General features: G+C 39.6%; 1 protein-coding gene across 1 annotated transcript in view; it reads left to right on the forward strand.

Moving 5' to 3' along the window:
- Nucleotides 1-344: 344 nt before the first annotated feature.
- Slc26a4 (solute carrier family 26 member 4) overlaps nt 345-21240 on the forward strand; it is a 48500-nt gene continuing 27604 nt past the window's right edge. Inside the window, exons 1-8 of the mRNA XM_033755908.1 lie at nt 345-551; nt 1786-1808; nt 1924-2099; nt 8903-9013; nt 10492-10685; nt 11175-11339; nt 17644-17796; nt 18103-18185. Of these exons, the coding sequence (XP_033611799.1) occupies nt 345-551; nt 1786-1808; nt 1924-2099; nt 8903-9013; nt 10492-10685; nt 11175-11339; nt 17644-17796; nt 18103-18185 (1112 nt within the window). The remainder of the gene's footprint in view (nt 552-1785; nt 1809-1923; nt 2100-8902; nt 9014-10491; nt 10686-11174; nt 11340-17643; nt 17797-18102; nt 18186-21240) is intronic.

Below are 21240 nucleotides of genomic sequence, written 5' to 3' on the forward strand. Positions count from 1 at the left end.
CCTCGGGTCTCGGGCCAGGACGCACGGTGACCCTGGGGAGAGCGCTGGGGAGAGTGGGTTCCCGGAGCCCCTTCTGTTTTTCCCATCTTGTGGAAGCCTGGAGTGCAGGGAGTGGGTCTCTATGAGCCTTCTTAAGGCCCGGCTGGGGAAAGGAGAGAGAAGAGGGCTCCTCTGAAAGATGTCAGAGGCATCTGTGGTGATCCCTGTAATCCTAGGACTCTGGGACAAGAGGCAAGAGGGGCGCAAGCTCGAGCCTAGACTGAGCAGTTTAACAGTTTAGAGATACCGGGTCTCAAAATTAAAAAAAAAAAAAAGTAAAAAGTACTGAGATGCAGTTCAGGGCGATGGCCCTGGATTCCATCTCCAGTACCGGGGAAGAGGAGAAAATGACGCGTAAACCCAACACTTGGCCAGGAGTCCGCGAAACTCTCGAGCCAGTCTCTCGAGATCCATTCAGAGCTCCGACGAGCGAGCCGGCGGTCATAGCCCCAGGCAAGGAGACCCCCGGGGGCGCCGCCGCGACTCTAAACCCGAAGTGTCACCGGGAACAGGTACCGGGCTGCCAGACGTTCTTGTTTTAAAAAACCTTTTAGTATCCAACATTTAAAACATACAAAATATAATGAACCCGCCCTCGAGCTTTTGCTCATCGACCAGCTTCAATAATGGACAACTCAATCTTCTTTCACCTACGTCCACCCACCTGCCTCCTCCTGTATTACTTTGGAGCCAATCTCTCCTACATCTTTTTGTCTGTTACTGTCCTCTCCTTATCTACAAAGGGGGTTGGTTCCAGGACCCCCGCGGGTACCCAAGCCCAGGAAATTCAAATCCCTTTTATAAAATGGCTTAATGTTTGCATTTAATATGTGCATATCCTCCTGGTATTTTATTTGTGTATTTATTTATTTGGTAGTACTAGGTATTGAATCCAAGGCTTACACACCAAGCTATATCCTCAGCCCATTCATTCACTGGTTTAGGACAGGCTCTGCCTAGGTTTAGGCTCTGCCTAAATTTCCCAGGCTGAGCATTGAACTAACTTGCAGTCCTCCTGCCTCAGCCTCTCAGAGTTCTGGGATTACATGTGCAGGAGGACTCCATGCCTGTACTTTCTCCTGTGCAGTTTAAATCATCTTTATGTTATTCATAATACCTAATACAATGTAAGTGCTATGCAAATAACTGTCATATTATTTAGGAAATAGGGACCATAAAAAAATTATACATGTTCAGCACAGACACATTTTCCCTATGATGTTTGATCTGTGCTTGGTTGAATACACAACTGCAAAGCCTGTGGATAAAGGCTATGTATACCTTTAGTGTATGTCTAAGGACTCTTTTTAAAAATACAACCACATTTTGTTCTCCTAAAAATATTTCCTTAATATCAAAAAATGAGTCATCACTGAAATTTCTAAATGACTCATAAATGACACGTTAAATAATGTTGCTGATATTTTTTCTTTTATCTTTGGTTGTTGAATTTAAAATTGTTAAGTAACAAAATATAAGGTATACATTCGTCATTTAAGATTTTGTTGGCACTGGCTCCAAGCTTGTATTGCCAAAATATACACTGTGTTTACTTTTCTTTACGAAGAAGGTGGTGCCTGGGTTAGAAGTCTGTAAATTAATCTCCACATAGAGACTCCACACTGACCATTCTCCGACTGGACCAGAAAATGAGTTCTTGTGTAGGATATTTTCTCAGAGGATTAAAAAGATAGCAGGGGGAGGGAACACTTAATCCTGTGTTTCCTAGTATAATGCATTTAAAAGGTTACAGTTCTTTGCAAAATGTGGTAAGCACTTTGGTGTTAGTATTTTCCATGAAATTTTTATTCTTTTCTAAATAATTATAAACATCAGCAGGGTTCAGCTCATATCTGTGTGATCTGCAGTGGGTTATGACTGAAGTTGGACTGGTAATGCAGTTTTCTTGCCTTTTGATAGCTGTTCAAGAAAGAGAACCCTTGGTATGGTGAAGAGTCTTCTGCCCGTGCTGGACTGGCTCCCCAAGTACCGAGTCAAGGACTGGCTGCTCAGTGATGTCATTTCAGGAGTTAGTACTGGACTAGTGGGTACCCTGCAAGGTAAGGCTTTGCTGGCTGGCTCCAGAGATTGACAGTTACCGGCTTCAGCAGCAGTTCATGATGCCCCTCCCACTGGTACCAATGCTTGTTCACATTCAAGACTTTCATTTCCTGCTGGAGCCTCTTGGTAGAGGAATACATTTCTTTTCTCCTCTTCTGTGGATGTCTCTTCCTGGGAAATGCTGCTGCTTCTCTAGCTGTGTGGCTCCAGCCTAGAGGCATATATCAAGCAGTGGCATTCTGAATTTACTGACCATAATACACAGGAAGAAATACATCCTGCATCATGATCTGTGCACCCGTCACTAAAGTTATCCTCACTACAAAAGAGGGACTCTCTATTGTTTTGCTTTTCTGCCCCCCAATTCTGAGGTTTGAACTGAACCCAGGGCCTTGTGCATACTAAGAAGCACTCTTCCACTAAGCTACATTCCCAAGCCCTTTTTATTTTTTTATTTTATTTTTTATTTTTTGGTACCAGGGATTGAACTAGAGGCTTTGCGCTTGCAAGGCAGGCTACCAAACTGCTGAGCTAAATCCCCGACCACCCAAGCCCTTTTTAAATTTTACTTTCAGGCCTCACAAAGTTGCCCAGGCTGGTCTTGAACTTGTGATCCATGTGTCTCAGTCTGGGATTATAGGGTGTGGCTCCATGCCTGGCTGTTCAGCTTATATTTTTAAAAACTGATTATTTCAGGTCATTAAATTATTCACATTTACACATCAATCTTGACCTGCAGTATGAAACTGGTTTGAAGGAAAGTGAAGAAAATATCTTAGCTAGACTGTATATTAGTATTTTTTGCCTCCTCTCTTATTTACCCTCGAAAATATCCCAACATGGAGTTCTTTTGGAAAAGTGGATTTATTCCATAACATATTCACAAGCATCTTAGAAATCTGTTACTTAGCTGGTTTGTAGCAGCTGAGCATTCTCTTCTGTCCTTCATCCTCAATGTTGATTCTGCACTGACCCCTCTCCCCAATTGTCCAAACTTTCCAAACCATGGAAATAGAAGAAAGCCTTCTTATTTATTGTAATTCTATGGAGTACATAGTATGTGCCAGACACCAGATATACTAGCAAAATTAAGATGCATCAGCTGCCGTCCAAGGCCTCTTGGTCCAGTGGAGAAATGGATGCCCACAAAGGAGAGCACTGCCTGCTAAAGGAGTGACAGTGAGGTGTGCTCACCCCACTCTTTGGGGACTGGGAACAGGGTTGAGTTGTCAACGCTGAATTTCCCTGATGGTTAAGTCTGAGCTTGCCAAGTGATGGAAAGTAGAGAGGATGTGGATGTGCATAGAAACATGACTTGAAAATAGTCTATTTCAGGAGTTAGTAATAAATGTTGAGCAATATTGTGAGCTAAAATCTGGCTGGCGAACTCAGAGCAGGCCAGGCAGATTCCCACCGAGAACAAGGATGTTCTGTGGCCCCACAGGGTGAAGCATGTTCTCAGTCCTGAAGGCACAAGACGCAGAAGGAAGGGGCCACCCTGTCCACAGCAGACCAAAGGGCTGTGATGGGGCACTGCCCTGTGACTCCTGGGGAAGGAGCACATGTTTAATTCATGTTTGGTTAGCAAGCACTTAGCACAGAGATTGGCATACAATCAGTGGCTCCATAAATAGTTAGCGAAGAAGACTGAATATATATGAAAAATTATACTCCAGATCCAAGTCGCCCTAGTTCTCAGAGGTAGCTTAGGATTAATTTTGTTGAACATGCACTAGACACTATACAAAGGGTTTGGACAGGCATCTCCTTTAATCCTCACATCATCCCCACAAGGTAAGTACTATTATTATCTCTTTTTTCAATAGATGAGAAATCTATTAAATCTTGCCTAAATCATGAAGCTCCTAAGTGGGAGAGCTGGGATTTGAACCCAGAGGCTAATTGCTACAATCTTAGTTAGTACATTGTACACAGTTCCTTACTTTATGGCTAGTATATTTTTTCAGAAACATTATATCTTCAAAGTTATCCTTGTACGCTGGGAGGTTAATCCAGCTCATTTGTACATTTGGTTATCATCTGTTTGTGCCATAAATATTTATAGATAATTCTGTATGCTAGGTATTCAGCATGAGGATACAGTGATTTGCTACAAGGACAGATATAATACTGACCTCATTTCCAATGGTAGAGACAGGAGTGAAATAAGTATAAGTATAGAAAAATGGTTATAGATTGTGATATTCATTGCTGTGGGTTAAATATGCTGTTGCAAGAATTACTTTGGGAAGAAGGTCTGTTTTAGATTCCAAGGCCAAGGAAAGCTAGGCTGAAGAGGTGAAATTTAGACAGAGATGATGAGCTAGTCATGTGATGAGAGTAAGAAGAGCACACCAGGTAAATATCAGAGGCCCTGGGACAAAAAGTGAATTGCACTTTCCAGGGAGGAACAGAAAGAATTCTGACGAGTGTTGAACACAGGGGGAGAGAAGGCTGGCCAGCCAGATTAGGGTGAAGCCAGGGAGGCACCCCAGTCCCTCCCGATACCCAGCCTTGAAGACAGTGTGGCAGCGTGGACCAGAACAGGCAGGACATGGAGAGATCTGCAAGATTTGCAATATATTTTGCAGCAAGAATCGCTGATAGATTCTGATGAGTGCAAACAAAAATCAGACAATTCTAAGGTTACTGGCTTGTGCAACTGGGTAGGTGACGATGTCATGTACTACAGTGACAAAGACTGGCTGCCAAGGGGATCTGAGGTGGAAAATCAAGAATTTAGCTTTGAGCACATCAGGTCTGAGGTATATATGAGACAGTTAAGTGGACCTGCCAAGCAGAGAAGTTGGAGCCACTACTTGTAAGAAGGTCAAGGAGAGCAGGGAGGCTCTGGAATAGAGGTGATGTTTAAAGGAGTGGATACCTAGGCAGGAAGGGCAAATGGGGACGGCAAGGAGGCTGGTGTATTTAGAAGCAATTTAGAAATGAGGAGAGGGAACAGCGAGCCAGAGAAATTGGGCTTAGAAGTTGGAGAAAGAGAGCAATGAGAGGCATGAAGGAACCAAAGCCAAGAGAGAAGTGTACAAAAAAACAGAGGGTAGAGAATGTGAAGGAACACAGACCGCATTTAAGAAATTTTGTGGCGACTTGGAGGGAAGGACGAAGGTGCACTGAAGGAGGATTTGTTTTCCTTTTAACTGCCCTCAAGCATATTGTGAACTGGTAGGAATGACCTGGCAGAAAGAGAGAGAGAGTTGTGGTCCAAGACGCAGAGGAGAAACTTCTAGAAGCAAAGTCAGGAAAAGGGTCAAGTGTGGATGGGTTCCAGGACAGAAGCAGGAGAGAAAGAGATCCCCTCCATTTTCAAAGGAATATGACTGCTCTGAAGGTGCAGATGCAGAGGTGTGGACTTTGGGTGAAAAGCCACCTGGGAGCATCTCTTGTGGATTCTGTTTTCACTGAAGTTTAAGATCCGTCTCTTGAGTTGAGTTTAGTGGAGAGGAGGATGGGTCTGAATAGTTGTGAGAGAGAGAGAAAGAGAAGAGAGATACATCGCTGGGGAATAGAGCTGGCTCCCCAGGCGATGTTGAGGGCCTATGTGGGGCTCCAGATCACACATTACAGGAGAATGCTCGGTCCAAGACCAAAGGCTGTCACAGAAAGGTGGTGGATGTTTTGTTTTGCCAGGTGGGAATTTTGCCAGATAAAAGGAAGAAAAGGAGGAAGGAATGAAGCAAATAGGGAGGGAGGCAGGGAAAAAGGGAGAGAGACAGACAGACAGAGACAGAGAACCAGAATCAAGGGAGTATTTGGGAAATTCCATAGACTTGGTACTGCATTTTCAGGGATGGTGAGTTCCATGACCTAATCACAAACTCATCGGAGATGACAGGCTCAGGTGTCCAGGAAACCAGAGTTGCTAGGGAAAATGAGGTCTTTTAAAATTTTTTTATTTAAAAATGCCTATTAGGGCAACAGAAGATCCATGGAATCCTTTTAGTTCCATCTTTACTCACAGCTAACGGGAAGCCAGTTATCTACTATCTTTAACATGTACGTACTGCTTTATTTAATAAACAATACAAATTTATTTCTCCTAGTTCTTGAGGATAGGATGTCTCGCAGAGGTTCTGGTGTGGGCCCATCTTCTTGCTGTGTTCTCAGCCAGCAAAGACCTTGCCTTGTGGATGTTTTTGAATGTCTGGTAGCACCTGTTTTATCAGTGTATGGCCGGTCCTAAACCCGACAGATAGCAACACTGAGATTCTACAATTTACATCAGTGGTTTAGGTTTCTTTGCAAACTGTATGATTTCAAAATAGTCGTATCAAGCTCCTTTGTAATAAAGATTATTACAGTATCACTTAAGTAGCAGTTGTCCCTAAACAGTCCATAGGAAAACTGAAAAAGTCTCCATCTTCCAGGCACATGAAGGACTGCAGAGCCCTTTTTAGGGAAATGAAGTTTGAGAAGGACTTGGAAAGTGTCCATAGGAAACAGGCTGTGCGTTCATTCTTTGCTCCTTCTTTTCTTGTTTTTCCTTTGTTGAATCAGCATTTTGTTCTGTTCCATGTTCCCAGGACTACTGATTATTGCAATTCTTTGTAATTTTTTTCCATTAAGTTGTAGGAATTCATTTTAAATAGCCTACCCTTGATTAAAAGGGAATTCATGATAAAAATAGAAGATATTTGATGAAAGATGTGGGAAATGGACTGCACACAGACTAAACAAACAATGCCTCTAAAACTAATGATTATAGAAAAAAATGTTTTCACATTAAAATTCTGCTTTTTATGTTTTTCCCCATTTTTTTTACACAATTACAAAAGAAAAAACTAAAAGCCATAAAATCTTGATTATTTTTCCTCTTTTGGGCCAAATACTCATTTTCCTATAAATTTACTGACCTGTGGAACTTTTCATACAATAACATCTTTCAAGTGAAGGGCCAGGGTTTGAAAAGAAAAAGATGGATTCTTAAAGGGTACAGAGATTGCTCTGAACAAAGAATGATGGGAAAATGGTTTCAGTCATTGATTATGTCATTATCCTTACAGACTCACTCACCTTTCCTCCCTCCCCTACCCCAATTTACATGATCTTTAAGATCAAGAAAAAGGTTTCAGTATTTTAAAATAATTAAAAAGAAATAAAAATTCACATTTAAAAAGGAACATTCAAGTCAGGAAGTATTTTTTCCCATCATGCTTTTCTGCAAACAGGTGTCTGAACCAAAATCCTTGTTGTAATTTAAATATCAAAACATTTGCACCTATGCTAAGATTTTCTAGAATGCAAATTTTTTTTTTTTTTTGATACCAGGGATCGAACTCAGGACCTTGTGCTTGTGAGGGCAGGTGCAATGCCACTGAGCTAAATCCCTGGCCCAAAAATGCAAATTCCATGAGGGAAGAGACTTTTAACAGTACCTGGCACGTAGTTGGTGCAAAATCAATAGTTTTTGCATGAATTAATGTTCACTGTAAAAACTAGGAAATACACATAAGGAGCATAAGAAAAGTATCTCCTCTACAAAGTAGAAATCTCATCCAATCCTGCCATATAGATAATCTGTTCATAGTTTAGTAAATATCCTACTAGATACATAGATGCAGATCTATATAAAGAGTATACAAAATGTCTGGGAATAAACATCAAATTCAGGATTGTGCAGGCAGAGGGAGGTAAGAGGTTATAACAGGAAGAGGATACACAGAATTTCAACTGTGCTGACAATAATTTCTTAAACTGGATTGTGGATACATGGATGTTCACCCTATTTATTATTCATTGTCTTTTTGTACATCAGAATTACTTCATATTATATTAGAAATATTCCCAGATTTCTAAATGTGTACAGCATAATGTTTACTTTTATAAAAATGGGAGCATGTATACTGATCACTTTTTAATCTTTATATTTTTACTTTAAAATTTTTTACTTCACATCTCCCCATGTTACTGTCACATCAATTGCATTCTATAAATTACCTACTCCAAGAAAAATCAGCAACATAGAATTAGAATGGATGGAGTATAATTTAGCCAACCACTTCCTTATTTGAGGACATTAATTCAGTAAATAATTTTGAATGTCTGTAGGCCAAGTCAAGACTGTTATAAGTATAGTCCTTTACTAATGGCACAAGGCTTATAAAGCTTGATCTTTTTCTCACTGGAGTGACGTTGAAGAGCTGAGATGTGTTAAGAGTGTTGACTGCCTAAGTATTTAACCAAGGCAAATCCTCTCCTAGCACCTATGTACAAATACACTGACATGCTGATGTTCTATAGCCTGACTTGCACAGTGCAGAGGCTGCCAGGGTCGTCCACTGGGAGAGTTGGTCTCCACCAGGACAGAGTTGTCCTGCTTGTTGCTAAGTATGTTTGTCATATTTTTTCTTGCTTTGTATCTAACTTCTCTTCCTCAACAGGAAAGGAGAAGGGGCAAGTGCCAAACTGACTTTGAGTCTCAGAACACAGAGGAAACCTGAACTCAGACCAAACTGTTCAGGTGCAAAACTGGTTTGAGCCTTTGGACTGAATTGACCAAGTTGCTAATAAACCTCGCACTAAGTTGTTTTCCCCGCTGATACAATCAGTTGATGACCAGTTTACTGATCAGTGGAATCAACACGCAGCCATGCAATGTTTATCCCAACTGACTTAGCTGCAGTCTGCATAGCCACAGTCTTTATGTAAGATGAAGAAATCAATCAGGCCAGGCTGAAGTGTGGTATTCACAAACCAAGGGTATCCAAGAGAAGTTTTTTTTGTGTGCAGTACAAATAAAACAAAGCTTTGGTTTGTGAACATAATCATTTTTATATACTTTCAGGAATGGCGTATGCTCTGCTAGCTGCAGTTCCTATTGAATATGGTCTCTACTCTGCCTTTTTTCCTATCCTGACATACTTTATCTTTGGAACATCAAGGCACATCTCAGTTGGTAATTATAAGCATATTTTATAATTCTATCTGTTCATTTTTAAAGTTTTTCTGCTACATTATGTACAGCATGCTTTCATGGCTTTGTTAATGTTTTCCAGGGAAATCAGGCTTCAGCTTTGTCTACTTTTCCTATTCAATGATAGTAGTTAGCTTTATATAGGACTCTGCTTTAATGGAGAGTACAAAACTGAAAGACTACAAAATAGAGCCTACCTCCAGATTTTAGCATAGGTGATTTTAAAAAATGTAATAAACGTGACCCCCATATTAGAAAGTTTTCTCTTCCAAAATATAAAGTAACAGGGTAAAAATTTGTACAAGGTCTTTGAACCCACCATCAAATATACAATCATTAGTTTATTAAGAGTAGATGTGTATGTATGTGTGGGTGTGTGTGCGCTACTGGAGATCAAACCTATATGTTTTCTACCACTGAGCTACATCCCAAGTCCTTTTTTTTTTTTATTTTCAGACAAGGTCTTGCTAAGTCACCCAGGCTGGCCTTGAACTTGTATTCCTGCCCCCTGCCTCTGAAGTAACTAGGATTACACCTATGTCACTATGCCTGGCTAAGGGTGTATACTTAAGTCACTAATATTTGAGGAATGGCAAAACAATTTAGAAACCAAGTGTGGCCTCTTGGTATGGATCAAAAAAATAGATTTTCCTATCATTCCTAAATTTTAAGTCTTCTTTTGCTAAAGGTGCTAGTAAATAAATGTTTTAACACTATTTTGTGCCATTTTGTCATTTATACCAGACATTTATCCTTGTTAACTAGACGTGTCTACCTGGATGATTTTAAAACAAATATAGTCATCCACTCTCCTCTTAGTCCATGTCCCTCTGCCTCACTGTATCATCCCAGTATTTAGCTCTCTAGCTTTGTAGATCAGAGACGGGTTATTGAAAGAAAGAGCTTCCTCATCTTAGAGACCAATTACTATCAAATGCTTAACTAGGAGAGCAATATAGTAGTTAATTTTTCTCTTTGGTATTCTCTACATGTAAACATTCCAGGTTAGTAGGTACTGAGTCTTCCTAACCATAAACTTTTCCACGATCAAAGGATATGATCACTATCATCACCATCACTGGTAAAAACATCAGTAGTGGATGGGGCAGTGGCTGAAATAAATTAGAACTTTTAAAAGCATAGATCTTACAGACTGACATTTGACATAAGCCAATCATTTGTCTTGCAAAGAGAAAAAGAGAAATCACACTCTCTTTGCTAATTTGGACCCTATGGTACCAATCAAGCTACTTAGACCCAGAGAACAGGATATCAGATGCTCTAAGAAATGAATGAGATTGTACAGAATAAAACTTAGGTGGAAAGAATAAGAGTTCAATTTACGTGCTGTCTCTACTAGGAAACCTTTGCCAACAACACCCACAGCTGCTTCCTTTCCTCGTGCACATGAGGGTCATATAGAGCATAGGAATAATTGATGAACTGGTTTTTTTCCTCAGGACCTTTCCCTGTGGTCAGTTTAATGGTGGGATCTGTTGTTCTAAGCATGGCCCCCGATGAACGTTTTATCACTCCCAGCAGTAATGGAAGTGCACTGAATACAACCATGCTAAACACCATAAACACTGAGGCCAGAGATGCAGCAAGAGTATTAACTGCAAGCACTCTTACGCTTTTGGTTGGAATTATACAGGTAATAGACTTATACATAAAATATAGATCAGTGTGATTTTGATTTGAAATAATTAATTTTGACACACGCGGACTTGAAAGTTTACATAAAAGCAAAACAAATTAATTTCCTGAACTTCAGTTATTTTCTAACTTAGATTATTTTAGATCAGATACCAGAAGAGTCTGCAAGACCTCACATATCTAGGTTCACTTGTCATCAAAGAAGTCAGAGAGAGAGGAAAAAAAAAAAACATGAATGATTCAATTGAGGGTGAAAGAAGGGACACTGCAGAAATAAGTGATATGATTTTTGCTTTTAAATTTTAAAGGGATGGAGAGGAGGGAAGAGGTAGGACATTAAAAATACAGAATTTTTCCAAGTATTTTTGCAGTGCAAGCCAGCTGTTAAGTGCTTTAATTGGTATTAGGCTTAATTCATTAATATTTCCAGAGTTGGCTCTTCTCTAAGGCAAAAATTTATTTTTCCCCTCCCTCCTTCTTATCCTAGCTTGTGTTTGGAAGTCTGCAGACTGGATTCATAGTGAGGTACTTGGCAGATCCTTTGGTTGGTGGATTCACAACAGCTGCTGCCTTCCAAGTGCTGGTCTCACAGCTAAAGATTGTCCTCAACGTTTCAACCAAAAACTATAATGGAGTCCTCTCCATTATCTATGTGAGTGTCACCTCTTATTCCAGGGAGGGGCAATGTTCTTTCTCTCTTAAGCTTGAGCCTGGAGAATCTATGTTCCCCAGGCACATGTTGAGAGCCAGTGAAAGGAGCAGTTGAATCTGGAGTAACATTGAAGAAGGCAGATTTTGCAAATCATTGTCCTCAGCTGGTAAATGGTTTCAGAAATGTTACTGCACTTAAATGAATGAAAAGAAAGTGTTATAGCAGTATAAAAACAGGTCTGGGATGCAGCAGACTTGGCCAGTCTTGGCTTTGCCCTGATCAGCTAAATGAACTTGGACACTTTCTTGTGTAGGGCAGTGGCTGGAAATTCAGTTTTGGAGCTGGGTGGACCTGAACTCAAATTGTGACTGTACTGTTTACTAGCTGTCTGAGCAAATCAATACACCTCAGTTTCCTACTCTGCAGAACAGGGTTGCTAATACCATCTACTTTGGTGGAATTGTTAAACAATAACAGATGAGAAGCTCTCCATCCAGGGGCTGGCATAACAAGTAAAAAAGTTATTGTTTTGAAATTATTATTTTAGGCCTTCTTTTCATTCTTTCTTGTTTTTAAAATGACATGGTTGGAAATGTATCTCTCAACCCCTTTCAAATTATAAGAGTCCATAAAATATATAATGCACGTCTCTGCAATTATAAATGAGAAGGAACATTAGATTCAGAGAATATCAAATTGCAAGAGAGATGCAAAAGAAGGCTATGGATCACACTAATTTGATTGGAAGGAGTTCTTGGATCTAAATATGTTCTATAGGAAGTGTGTTACTGATGCTTGCATAATGGTAATAATAGTAACACAATGTTGCTTTAGCTTGGAGGGAATGATACTATGAAAAAATAATACACCTGCTGGGTGTGGTGGCACACACCTATAATCTCAGCACTAAGGAGGCCGAGGCAGGAAGACTGAGTTCAAGGCCAGTCTGGACTACATAGTGAGACACTGTCTCAAAAGACGAAAACAAACAAATTATAAGAATGGAGTCTGAGTCTTTTACCCAACTACTAGCTTCTAAAACAATGTAAGGCCATGCATACATATCAAAGAGTGAGACTCAGAAATCTGCTCAATTTCATAACAGTGGCATAAGCCCACATTACCCCATCCATTCAATAAATATTGCTGTGTGCCTACCACAGACAAGACACTACTCTAAGCAGTGGAAATAGAGGACAACAGTAACAGGGCGATTAAGATATGGACTGATTTTGAACTTCAACAGACTTGAGCTAGAGTCTTGGTTCCACCACTCACCACCTTGTGACCTTAGGCACGTTACAATCAACATCCCTAAGCCTTTATGTCCTCAACTGTAAAATAGGGTCAATAGTAGTAGCTACTTCTTAGAGTTGTGAGAATTAAAAAGAGAAAATTCGTGTTAATCACTAAGCACAATGTCGGGTACATAGTAAGAACGTGGTTTACTATTATTTTCATTATCATGGATGACTAACCCCCTGACCTTAGTGTGTACTTCCCAGAGACCCCACACCCATTAACACAGGCATTTTGTGATTCAACATTATTTTACTCATTATTGCTTTTCTCTCTTACCAAATCCTCGGTTCTTTTTGAGATGGTCAGACTTCCTTATTCTGACAGGCGTGGTCCTTTTTGTAGCCTCTAACACATCTTGCTTTTACTTGTGGTATGCTTTCTCCATCAGTTATTCATTTATTCTTTCATTCTCATTCACTAGGCTCACCTACTTGATAAATACTTATTGAATAGCAACCAAATGTGCCAGCACTGTTTTCTCCCTATTCAACCCCCTCAACACATTCCTTACTGAGTGTGCTCACCTCCTTGTGCAAACATTGCTAGGTCTGCAGCTACCCAGGTCATAGGAGGTCTGGGCCCACACCTGATCTGGGATGCCAGCCATTGCTGGATCTCTGCAGAACAGGGGAAATAGTTCTTCTGGTCTCATAGGACTCTTTAAGAAAAAATGTGCTGCAAACGATCCCAATTTGACAGGGACAAAGGAGACCAGGAGCCACCAAATCAAGTCAAATAGTTTCTAAACCAATCAGTATATGACTTATTTCCTGTTGAATGTTATTCTTCAGGTCTCCATTTAGCATGTGCCATAGCCTTTTTAGTGGACTTAATCTTCTTAGAGAAGTTTTAGTCTCATGGAAAAATTGGGCAGAAAGTACAGAGTTCCCATGCCTAATGTCCTCCACCCCAGGCTTCCACCACTATCAACATCCCGTATCGCACCAAAGTGGTTCATTTGTTATAAGTGATGAACCTACTGTCCTACAATTTTGCAAGAAATCCCTCACAAGCTAGCCAAGTTCCATAGAGGTATCTCAGTTATCTCTAAGAGGTACTAAATATAAACTTGCTGTTCTGAAAAGAAAGAATGGGCCCATCTCTAAATGAATGTATAAGGGTTCAAAGAGCCAGTTGGTCCCTGAAGCAGTTTTGTGTATGGCATTACTATTGCAATCATTCTCAAAGAATCCTTCAATAAATGAGATTAGTAGTGAACTCCTCCAAGCAAGACTGTAAAATATTTTGTCTGGAATATAGTTAACTTACTACAACATCATTCACAACTTATAACATTGTTTTTGTTGTAAGGCTCTACTTTGGTTTGTCCTAACCCCCTCCTCCAAAGAAGTATAGATGAATGGAAGTAATGAATACAAAGTATTATAGGAGAAACTACAGTATAGGGGTGAAAGAAAAAAAAAAACGAATTCACAAGTGGCAAAGGTGCTGGGTTTAGAAGGAAGAATGACAGGATGCGGACAGTAATTTAAAATTAATACTGTAATACTCTGGATGCTACCAGATAGTGCTCAATTATTTAAGTAAATCCTATAGTTCTCTTAGGAGTGCTTGTTTTCCTGCAGTTCAACTTAGTGGTTTGTCTCAATAGACAAGGGGAGCCCTCTTTGCTTGCTTTCTAAACTGATGCAGCCTGCTCCATTTCTCCCCCTAATGAGCAAAAAGACTACACTGAAAGGTTCTGCCCAAAAGTGAGCATTTTGAAGCTTAGCTTGATCAGACTCAGAATTTAGAACTTAGTTCAAATGTTAAATTTATATCGTGATAATAAAGTACCACTTCAAAGGCAATCTATATATACATATCTGATAGCCGGAAATGCCTAATAGCAAGAGGCAATTATGAGGGTTTGTTATCTTTGTGGAGATAAGATAAACTAAAGTAAATTCAGCTCCAAAAGCTAACCAGTAATTTTCCTTATAAATGAGGTATGCTTGAAAAATACAGTGAATGTTTAAACTTAAAAAAAAATTACATTAAAAGGCACACTGGCACTAATCCCTCTCAAAATATTTCCACTCATTTCAAATACACTATCCCATCGTTCTTGCCTCTTTCTTTCTTCTTCTTCTTCTTTTTTTTTTGACAGAGTCTCACTTTGCTGTTCATGCTGGCCTTTAATTCACTATGTAGTTCAGGCTGGCCTTGAACTTGCTGTGATCCTCCTGCCTCAGCTTCCCAAATGCTGGGATTACAGGTGTGTGCCACCATGCCCAGTGTTTTGCCATTTTCTAAAGCAGTTCTGGAAGTCCTCTTTTATGTTTAATTAGTCGTGTACTGTGGCTGCCTTGATGTCTTGAACTGATTTAATACTTTTATTTTTCATGGTCATTTTGATTTGGGGGAAGAGCCAGAAGTCACATGGTGCTAGATTTGGTGAAGCCAGTGGGTGAAGACACACCATAATGCTTTTCTGAGCCTGCTCCTAGATTGGATGGCACTCAGCAGCAGCACTGACTATATTTTTGGTCACACCTCCTAAAGACATTCATGAAAAGGGACTTCTAGAACTGCTTCAGAAAGGGGCAAGAATGACAGGGATAAGTGTGCTCAAAGGAAGGGGATTCATGGTGATGTATCTTTTACTGTTTTGACCACATTTTGTACAATGCTGGTACAACTTTTTCTTTTTGGCTTCATATACTCAGGTTAATGCCGGGCAAGATGATTATCTAAGACATATAGATACAGAGTAGAAAAAGGTAGATGGTAAAGTCTAGATAATGGGTATAGAGATAGATGTTTACTGAAAAATTCTTTAAATTTTGCTGTTTGCTTGAAAGTGGTTATAATAAGATGCTAGAGAATTATCTAAATAAAACGGCTGGGAAATTCTCCCAAAATGATAGAAAATATAGTAAAATACTCATTACTGAAAACTTCATTATCATGAATTGAACTATGTTTAGAATACTAAACTATAATACAGAATCGTATTATTCATATTTTAGTATTTTGACAGTGCATTCAATTAGAAATACTATTTAATGTATTCTTAGTCTTCTCTATCTTTGAGTACAATGTAGCTCAGTTTATATAGTTGAGTTTTATTTCTAATACATTAAATGTACATAGAGCTTTTCATAAGAAATCTTGAAATATTATTCAATATACAGACAATACATGTACTCGGGCATTATTTAATGCAATTGTTAGCATAAACTAGGCTTTTTTGCAGTTCATACTACCTTTTTAATACACCAGAGGCGCTTTTTTATTCAAAGATCTAAGTGACTCTCATAGATTAAATGGGAATCCTGTAGTGATTTATGTAAGGTGAAAATGTTTTTTTATGATTGGTATTAGTCCAAATGTCTTTTAAGTCTTGATTTTTTTCCCTCTTGAGCTGGAAAGTAACCCTTTCATTAATCAAAATATTATACCTAGCTCATAAATTAATGAGGGTCCTCTTTAGGAAGTTATGCAAAGGGCCCCAAAGCAATGGCGGCCTTCAAACCTCTGAGGTAGGTAGTAGGGCTGTGTTCTCCTGGGTTAGAAGCCCTACCTGCTTGCTATGTGTCTTCTTGTGGCAGTTTTCTCATTTCCTTTTTCACCTGGCTGTCATCTTTTTCATCTTCAGTGAAGCTGCCTCTAACAATTGTCAGTGGCTAGAAAACTGACAAAGTTAACTTGTAGTACTGGGTTTAAAGTAAGAGCAAAAATACACTTTGAGTAAAAGTCCCAGAGGCTTCCTATAAATTAAACAGTTCAGACACTTGGGTAAATGCATTTTGCTTGCACAATATTCCCCCATTCCTTTACTTCCAAATGTGCTCCAGAGAGTCAAGGTTGCTGGGAAATTATTCCTAGATTATTTAATGTTCATTGTATAATTATTACCAGATTGTCACTATAATTATTTTAAGGATTTTACTTACCGGTAAAAATAAACCTGATACATATTGTAAACCATAAGATGCTCTATTCCTTTAACATTTTTTTAAATTTTAAATTGAGTTTATTGGTACATTCTAGGTAGACTGTAGTTACATTCACTACTGGGATCTTGTACCTCTACATGCCAGGTCTTGGTTCTCATTTTTTCCCCTTGTCCCCACTCTATTCCTTTATCTTAAGAAAAGCAACCTTCCCTGGGAGATCGCCATCTCAGAGAATTGCAGGAGGCCTTCATAAGTCATGACCTATACAGGACAGAGGTCAATACTGCACTATGACAAAGACATCAGTGTTCTTCCCTGGGATTTCCCCCTGCCAGTTTCTTTGAAGAGCACCCTTGATTCCTGGAAGTTTCATATTTACAAAACAAACTTGTTCCTCTTGAGCTGGCTTCTCTGCCCACTTGGAAATAATTACTTAGTTATTATCTTAGTTCAAGTTTGAACTAGGTACCAAATAAATTTGGAGATTTGTACTTGGCCTAGATATCAATTCAATAGTTTTTCTTTGCCACAAAGAATGAATCAGTGCCCTTCGACCTATATCATCTACATATGAAACATTTGATAAATCCTTCTATTATTATCTGCACCATTCGGATATAGGGAAGGGCATTACTTAAGATGCTGGCTAATCCAGACCAAAAAAATGATTAGGACTTTTTGGTTTGTCACGTTTTAGTCTCAACACTACTTAAATGGTGAAAGGCCAGTTTAATTGCATCTATAAAGCTATTTTGAGATACAAGCTGCTAAAGCTTTTCTGCAAGTAAAAGACAACATATTATGACTTCTTTCTTTGCAAAGTTCGTTTTTATTATAAAAATACAGAAAAGCAAAAATAAGAATATAGAAATAACTCAGAGTTTTACTTCTCCAAGTAAACTACCAGTAGTGGCTTTATATACATAATATATAGTGCGGAGACTATGTATGTTTAAAAATCTCACATTTTTATGATTTTACATTAAACTCTTATTTGTTTGATGTGGATGTGATTTTTCACATGGGAAGATTCATGAAGAATTGACTGTGTGTGCAAGTCTGTGTAGCAGGAAGTATATAAAACTATTTTCTCTTTACAGACTCTGATTGAGATTTTTCAAAATATTGGTAATACCAATCTTGCAGATTTCATTGCTGGATTACTTACCATCATCATCTGTATGGCAGTTAAGGAATTAAATGATCGATTTAAACACAAAATCCCAGTCCCTATTCCCATAGAAGTAATTGTGGTAAGTAGAATATATAGTTGGGACAATTTAGAGTTAACAAGGTTGACAAGGGCCAGGGATTTTGCTCAGTAGTGTCGCTGCCTGCTTTGCAAGCTCAAAGTCCCGAGTTCGATTCCTGGTCCCCCCCAAAAGAACAGTTTGACAAGCAGGAATTATTAAAGCCAGTGGAGTTTGGGGCTGGAATGCTGGTCAGTGGTACAGTGCTTGCCTAGCTTATATACAGCCTAGTTTAATTCCCAGCACCATGAAACAAAATACCAAATAAACCCAGTGGAGTTTGTTTTACAGCTTCTTTATTTTATTCAGACAATAGTTGCCACTGCCATTTCATATGGAGCCAACTTGGAAAAAAATTACAATGCTGGCATTGTTAAATCCATCCCAAGTGGGTGAGTATGGTGTTCCTCTTAGAATACTAATATATTAACCCAGTCCTTTGTATTAATGAATGTATTTTATTACAAGCTTCACTTCACCGGTGCTCCTTCAGTAGTCTCATTTGCATGTGACCTTAAACACCCATTTGTGCAAAGCATCACACAGGCACTATATGTGTGTAGATAAAGTTCAAGCCATTTATTTAAAAGTAGCTCCTATGAGCTCTATTTCCTTCATTTTCCCAAAATGTGGCAGGAAGTGTACATTTAACACCAGACTATTAATTTAAATTGGAAAGTATAATTGTAATATAACATATATGCAGTCATGATTGGTAACACTGTGCCATGAACAACCTACTTAAGGAAGCAGGACCATCTGGCCTAAATCTTCACCATTTAGATAAGACAATAATTATGCCTTTTTGTACCTGTACATAATTTGCATCATCTTCAATTGGGGTTTTTATATATTTAGTACTTTGGTGGATTAGAAGCACAAAAGACCGAGATCCCAGCTCTGTCAGTCCAGTTGTGTGGTCCTGGGGAAGTTCTCCTATAGGGGATAATTCAGCAGCCAAAACCTCACCTCAAGCTTGTGAACTGCCAGGGAGAGCTCTCATAAAGTGTGCAGTGTGGACACAGTGCCTTACACTAATGTCATCATATGGGGTTAAAAGGAATTTCGCTTGTAAGATTAACTGATACTATTTGTAATAGACTTGCTGTTAACCAATAAGTACTAGTTTTCCCTCCTTTCATAACAGTGGAGAGGCCTGCACTGGTCTTTATTTTTTCATGTCCTTAATAGAAATTCCTCAGGCAAGCTCATTCCTAGTGCACATAGGAAACCAACTGCCTTCCATTTGATCAATCTTACAATTCTAATATCAGGTCCAAAACATTTGAAAAATGACAATCAGCTACATGGTTCTTAAATTACATCCTGCTGTTTCTCAAATTTACTTTTTTTTTTTTTTTGCTAGAATCAAAAGACCTGTTCTAATACAGACTCCAGGATCCCACCCCAAACCTATTTGGTGGTGCTCTCCAGAGGAGGGGCCTAAGAGTTATTTTCAAAAATACCTTATGTGATTCTTCTGGTCAAGTCAATTTGAAAAACTATATTACAGGATCAACGTTTTGGTAGTGAATTATAAATCTGGGAGGAATTTAAAGATAAAAGATGTAATGTGACTACTTGAATAATGGAGTTTTCATCATAACAGACTGAGGAGTTATAAACAGTTACATAAAAATATATTTCATAGACCCCCTTTGTTAGGCTTCCTAATATGTAACAAGTTATAGGTGGCCTGTAGCACATTCCCTGCCCATAAATCTACATTCCATTTGTTGTTTTGAGGAACTCACTTCTGCTGCATTAAGTTGACCTACCCGGCCCTCTCCCCCTAAGTACAGGTTTCTAGCCTCTCACCTTCAGGTTTCATCGCGTAGAATCCTCTGACAGACCGCTTGTCACTTGAGTCATCTACTTTACCTGCCTGGCCTTGAGGACTAGAAGCTCCCCAAGAGCTGGGCCCTGTTTTGTATTGCTCAGCTGTGTCCCCTTAGCCAGTACCTACCTCACAGGTAACCTCGCAGAAAATATTTGTTGAAGGGATAAAATGTCCAAGCCTGTGCTGTTATAAACAAGCCACAAGAAAGGCTTTTGTTATCTGATCTCACTTGGTGGCACAGAAACAACTCTAATGATATTAACAGACCCAATAAGGAAAGGGTGGTGTGGAGAGATTGGAAGAGAGCAAGGCAGTACCTTGAAAGTAAAAGGACAAAGAGAGGCAGTGAGATTCCACCTTTTGATCCAACCTGCTTCACTCCTCCAATCAGGCTGTGTTAAAAGGTTCCTTTCATCCTATTCAGGATCCAGACCAAGTTAGGATTGCTTGATCCCCAATAACAATGTCCCCTGGGACAGCCAAAAACTATGACTCCATGTCCTTCTTTCCTAGTAAAAATGTACAACCTCTTTCTATCTAGTCAGGACACTAGGACTCACTCCCCGGAGGGCCCTCATTCTCTCACCAGCAACCTCTAATTGAGCCAGTCACATCCTGTCCTTCTCCTTGTGTAACTGATCCTTATCCTGCACTTCTTCATGTGTCCAGTCCTCAGCACAGTGTGGCTCCTCTTTTACCCTTCCGTCATCATGGTTCTGTGTGCTTGTGCGCATGTTTGTTTTAACCCATAACAAGGACTTTCTGTCCTCTGAATTTCAGTCCCTATACTTCCTCCTGCCCCATTGCTCAGCACATCGATAAAGGGTCCTCTGCTCACAGTGCCAGAGATCCCTTCGCTGATATGTTCCCTGACACTGTTTTTAAGTAATGGGCTTTGCAGTTGTATTCAAAAGTATGACACAGGGAAGAAAAGCAGGATAGGATATCAGATGGGGGAATCAACACAGATTTTTTTCTCTGACTGCTCTGTAAAGGCCACTCTCCCTCTTTAGCCAGAGTAGTGACACACTTGCCAGATTACAGGCTGGCATTCTGATCAGCACACCTATTCTCCTTTGTGGGCTCTTTGGCCTTTCAAGGTCCACCCCTCCCATCCTCATTTTTTCAGCTACTCACTCCCATGCCCCACCTTTTGTGCTCCTGGTATTGTCATCTCATGGTCAGGTCAAGGACTAAAGCCAAGGAGGCCCACTGAGAGTAGGATTTGGAGAAAATTATGTCCCCAAAGAGGTCAGGAAATAGTAGAAAGGTTTACCCTGAGGTTATTAGAAGATGCTCAGCCAGGGCCTCAGTTGGCTTGGAGTGACTAATTGACAGTACAGGTGGTGGCAGGAGTAAGGCAGATTTGGATTCTCAGCATAGACGGAGCGCCTGCTGTGTGTGCAGGCACTGGTTACTTATACATGTAATAATCTCATTTAATACGATGCGAAGAGTACACAGTCCCCATTTGACAGCTAAAGAAGTGAGACTTGGTAGGTTTAAATAATACGCCCATGACATAAATTACTCATGGAGTGATTAAGATCCTTTAATCTCAAGTCTTTGCAGTTTATACTTTGTTAACCTACATAATCAAGGATCAG

Source organism: Fukomys damarensis, unplaced genomic scaffold, assembly GCF_012274545.1.
Source record: "Fukomys damarensis isolate Sample0158 unplaced genomic scaffold, DMR_v1.0_HiC HiC_scaffold_4, whole genome shotgun sequence".
NCBI classification, from domain to species: Eukaryota; Metazoa; Chordata; class Mammalia; order Rodentia; family Bathyergidae; genus Fukomys; species Fukomys damarensis.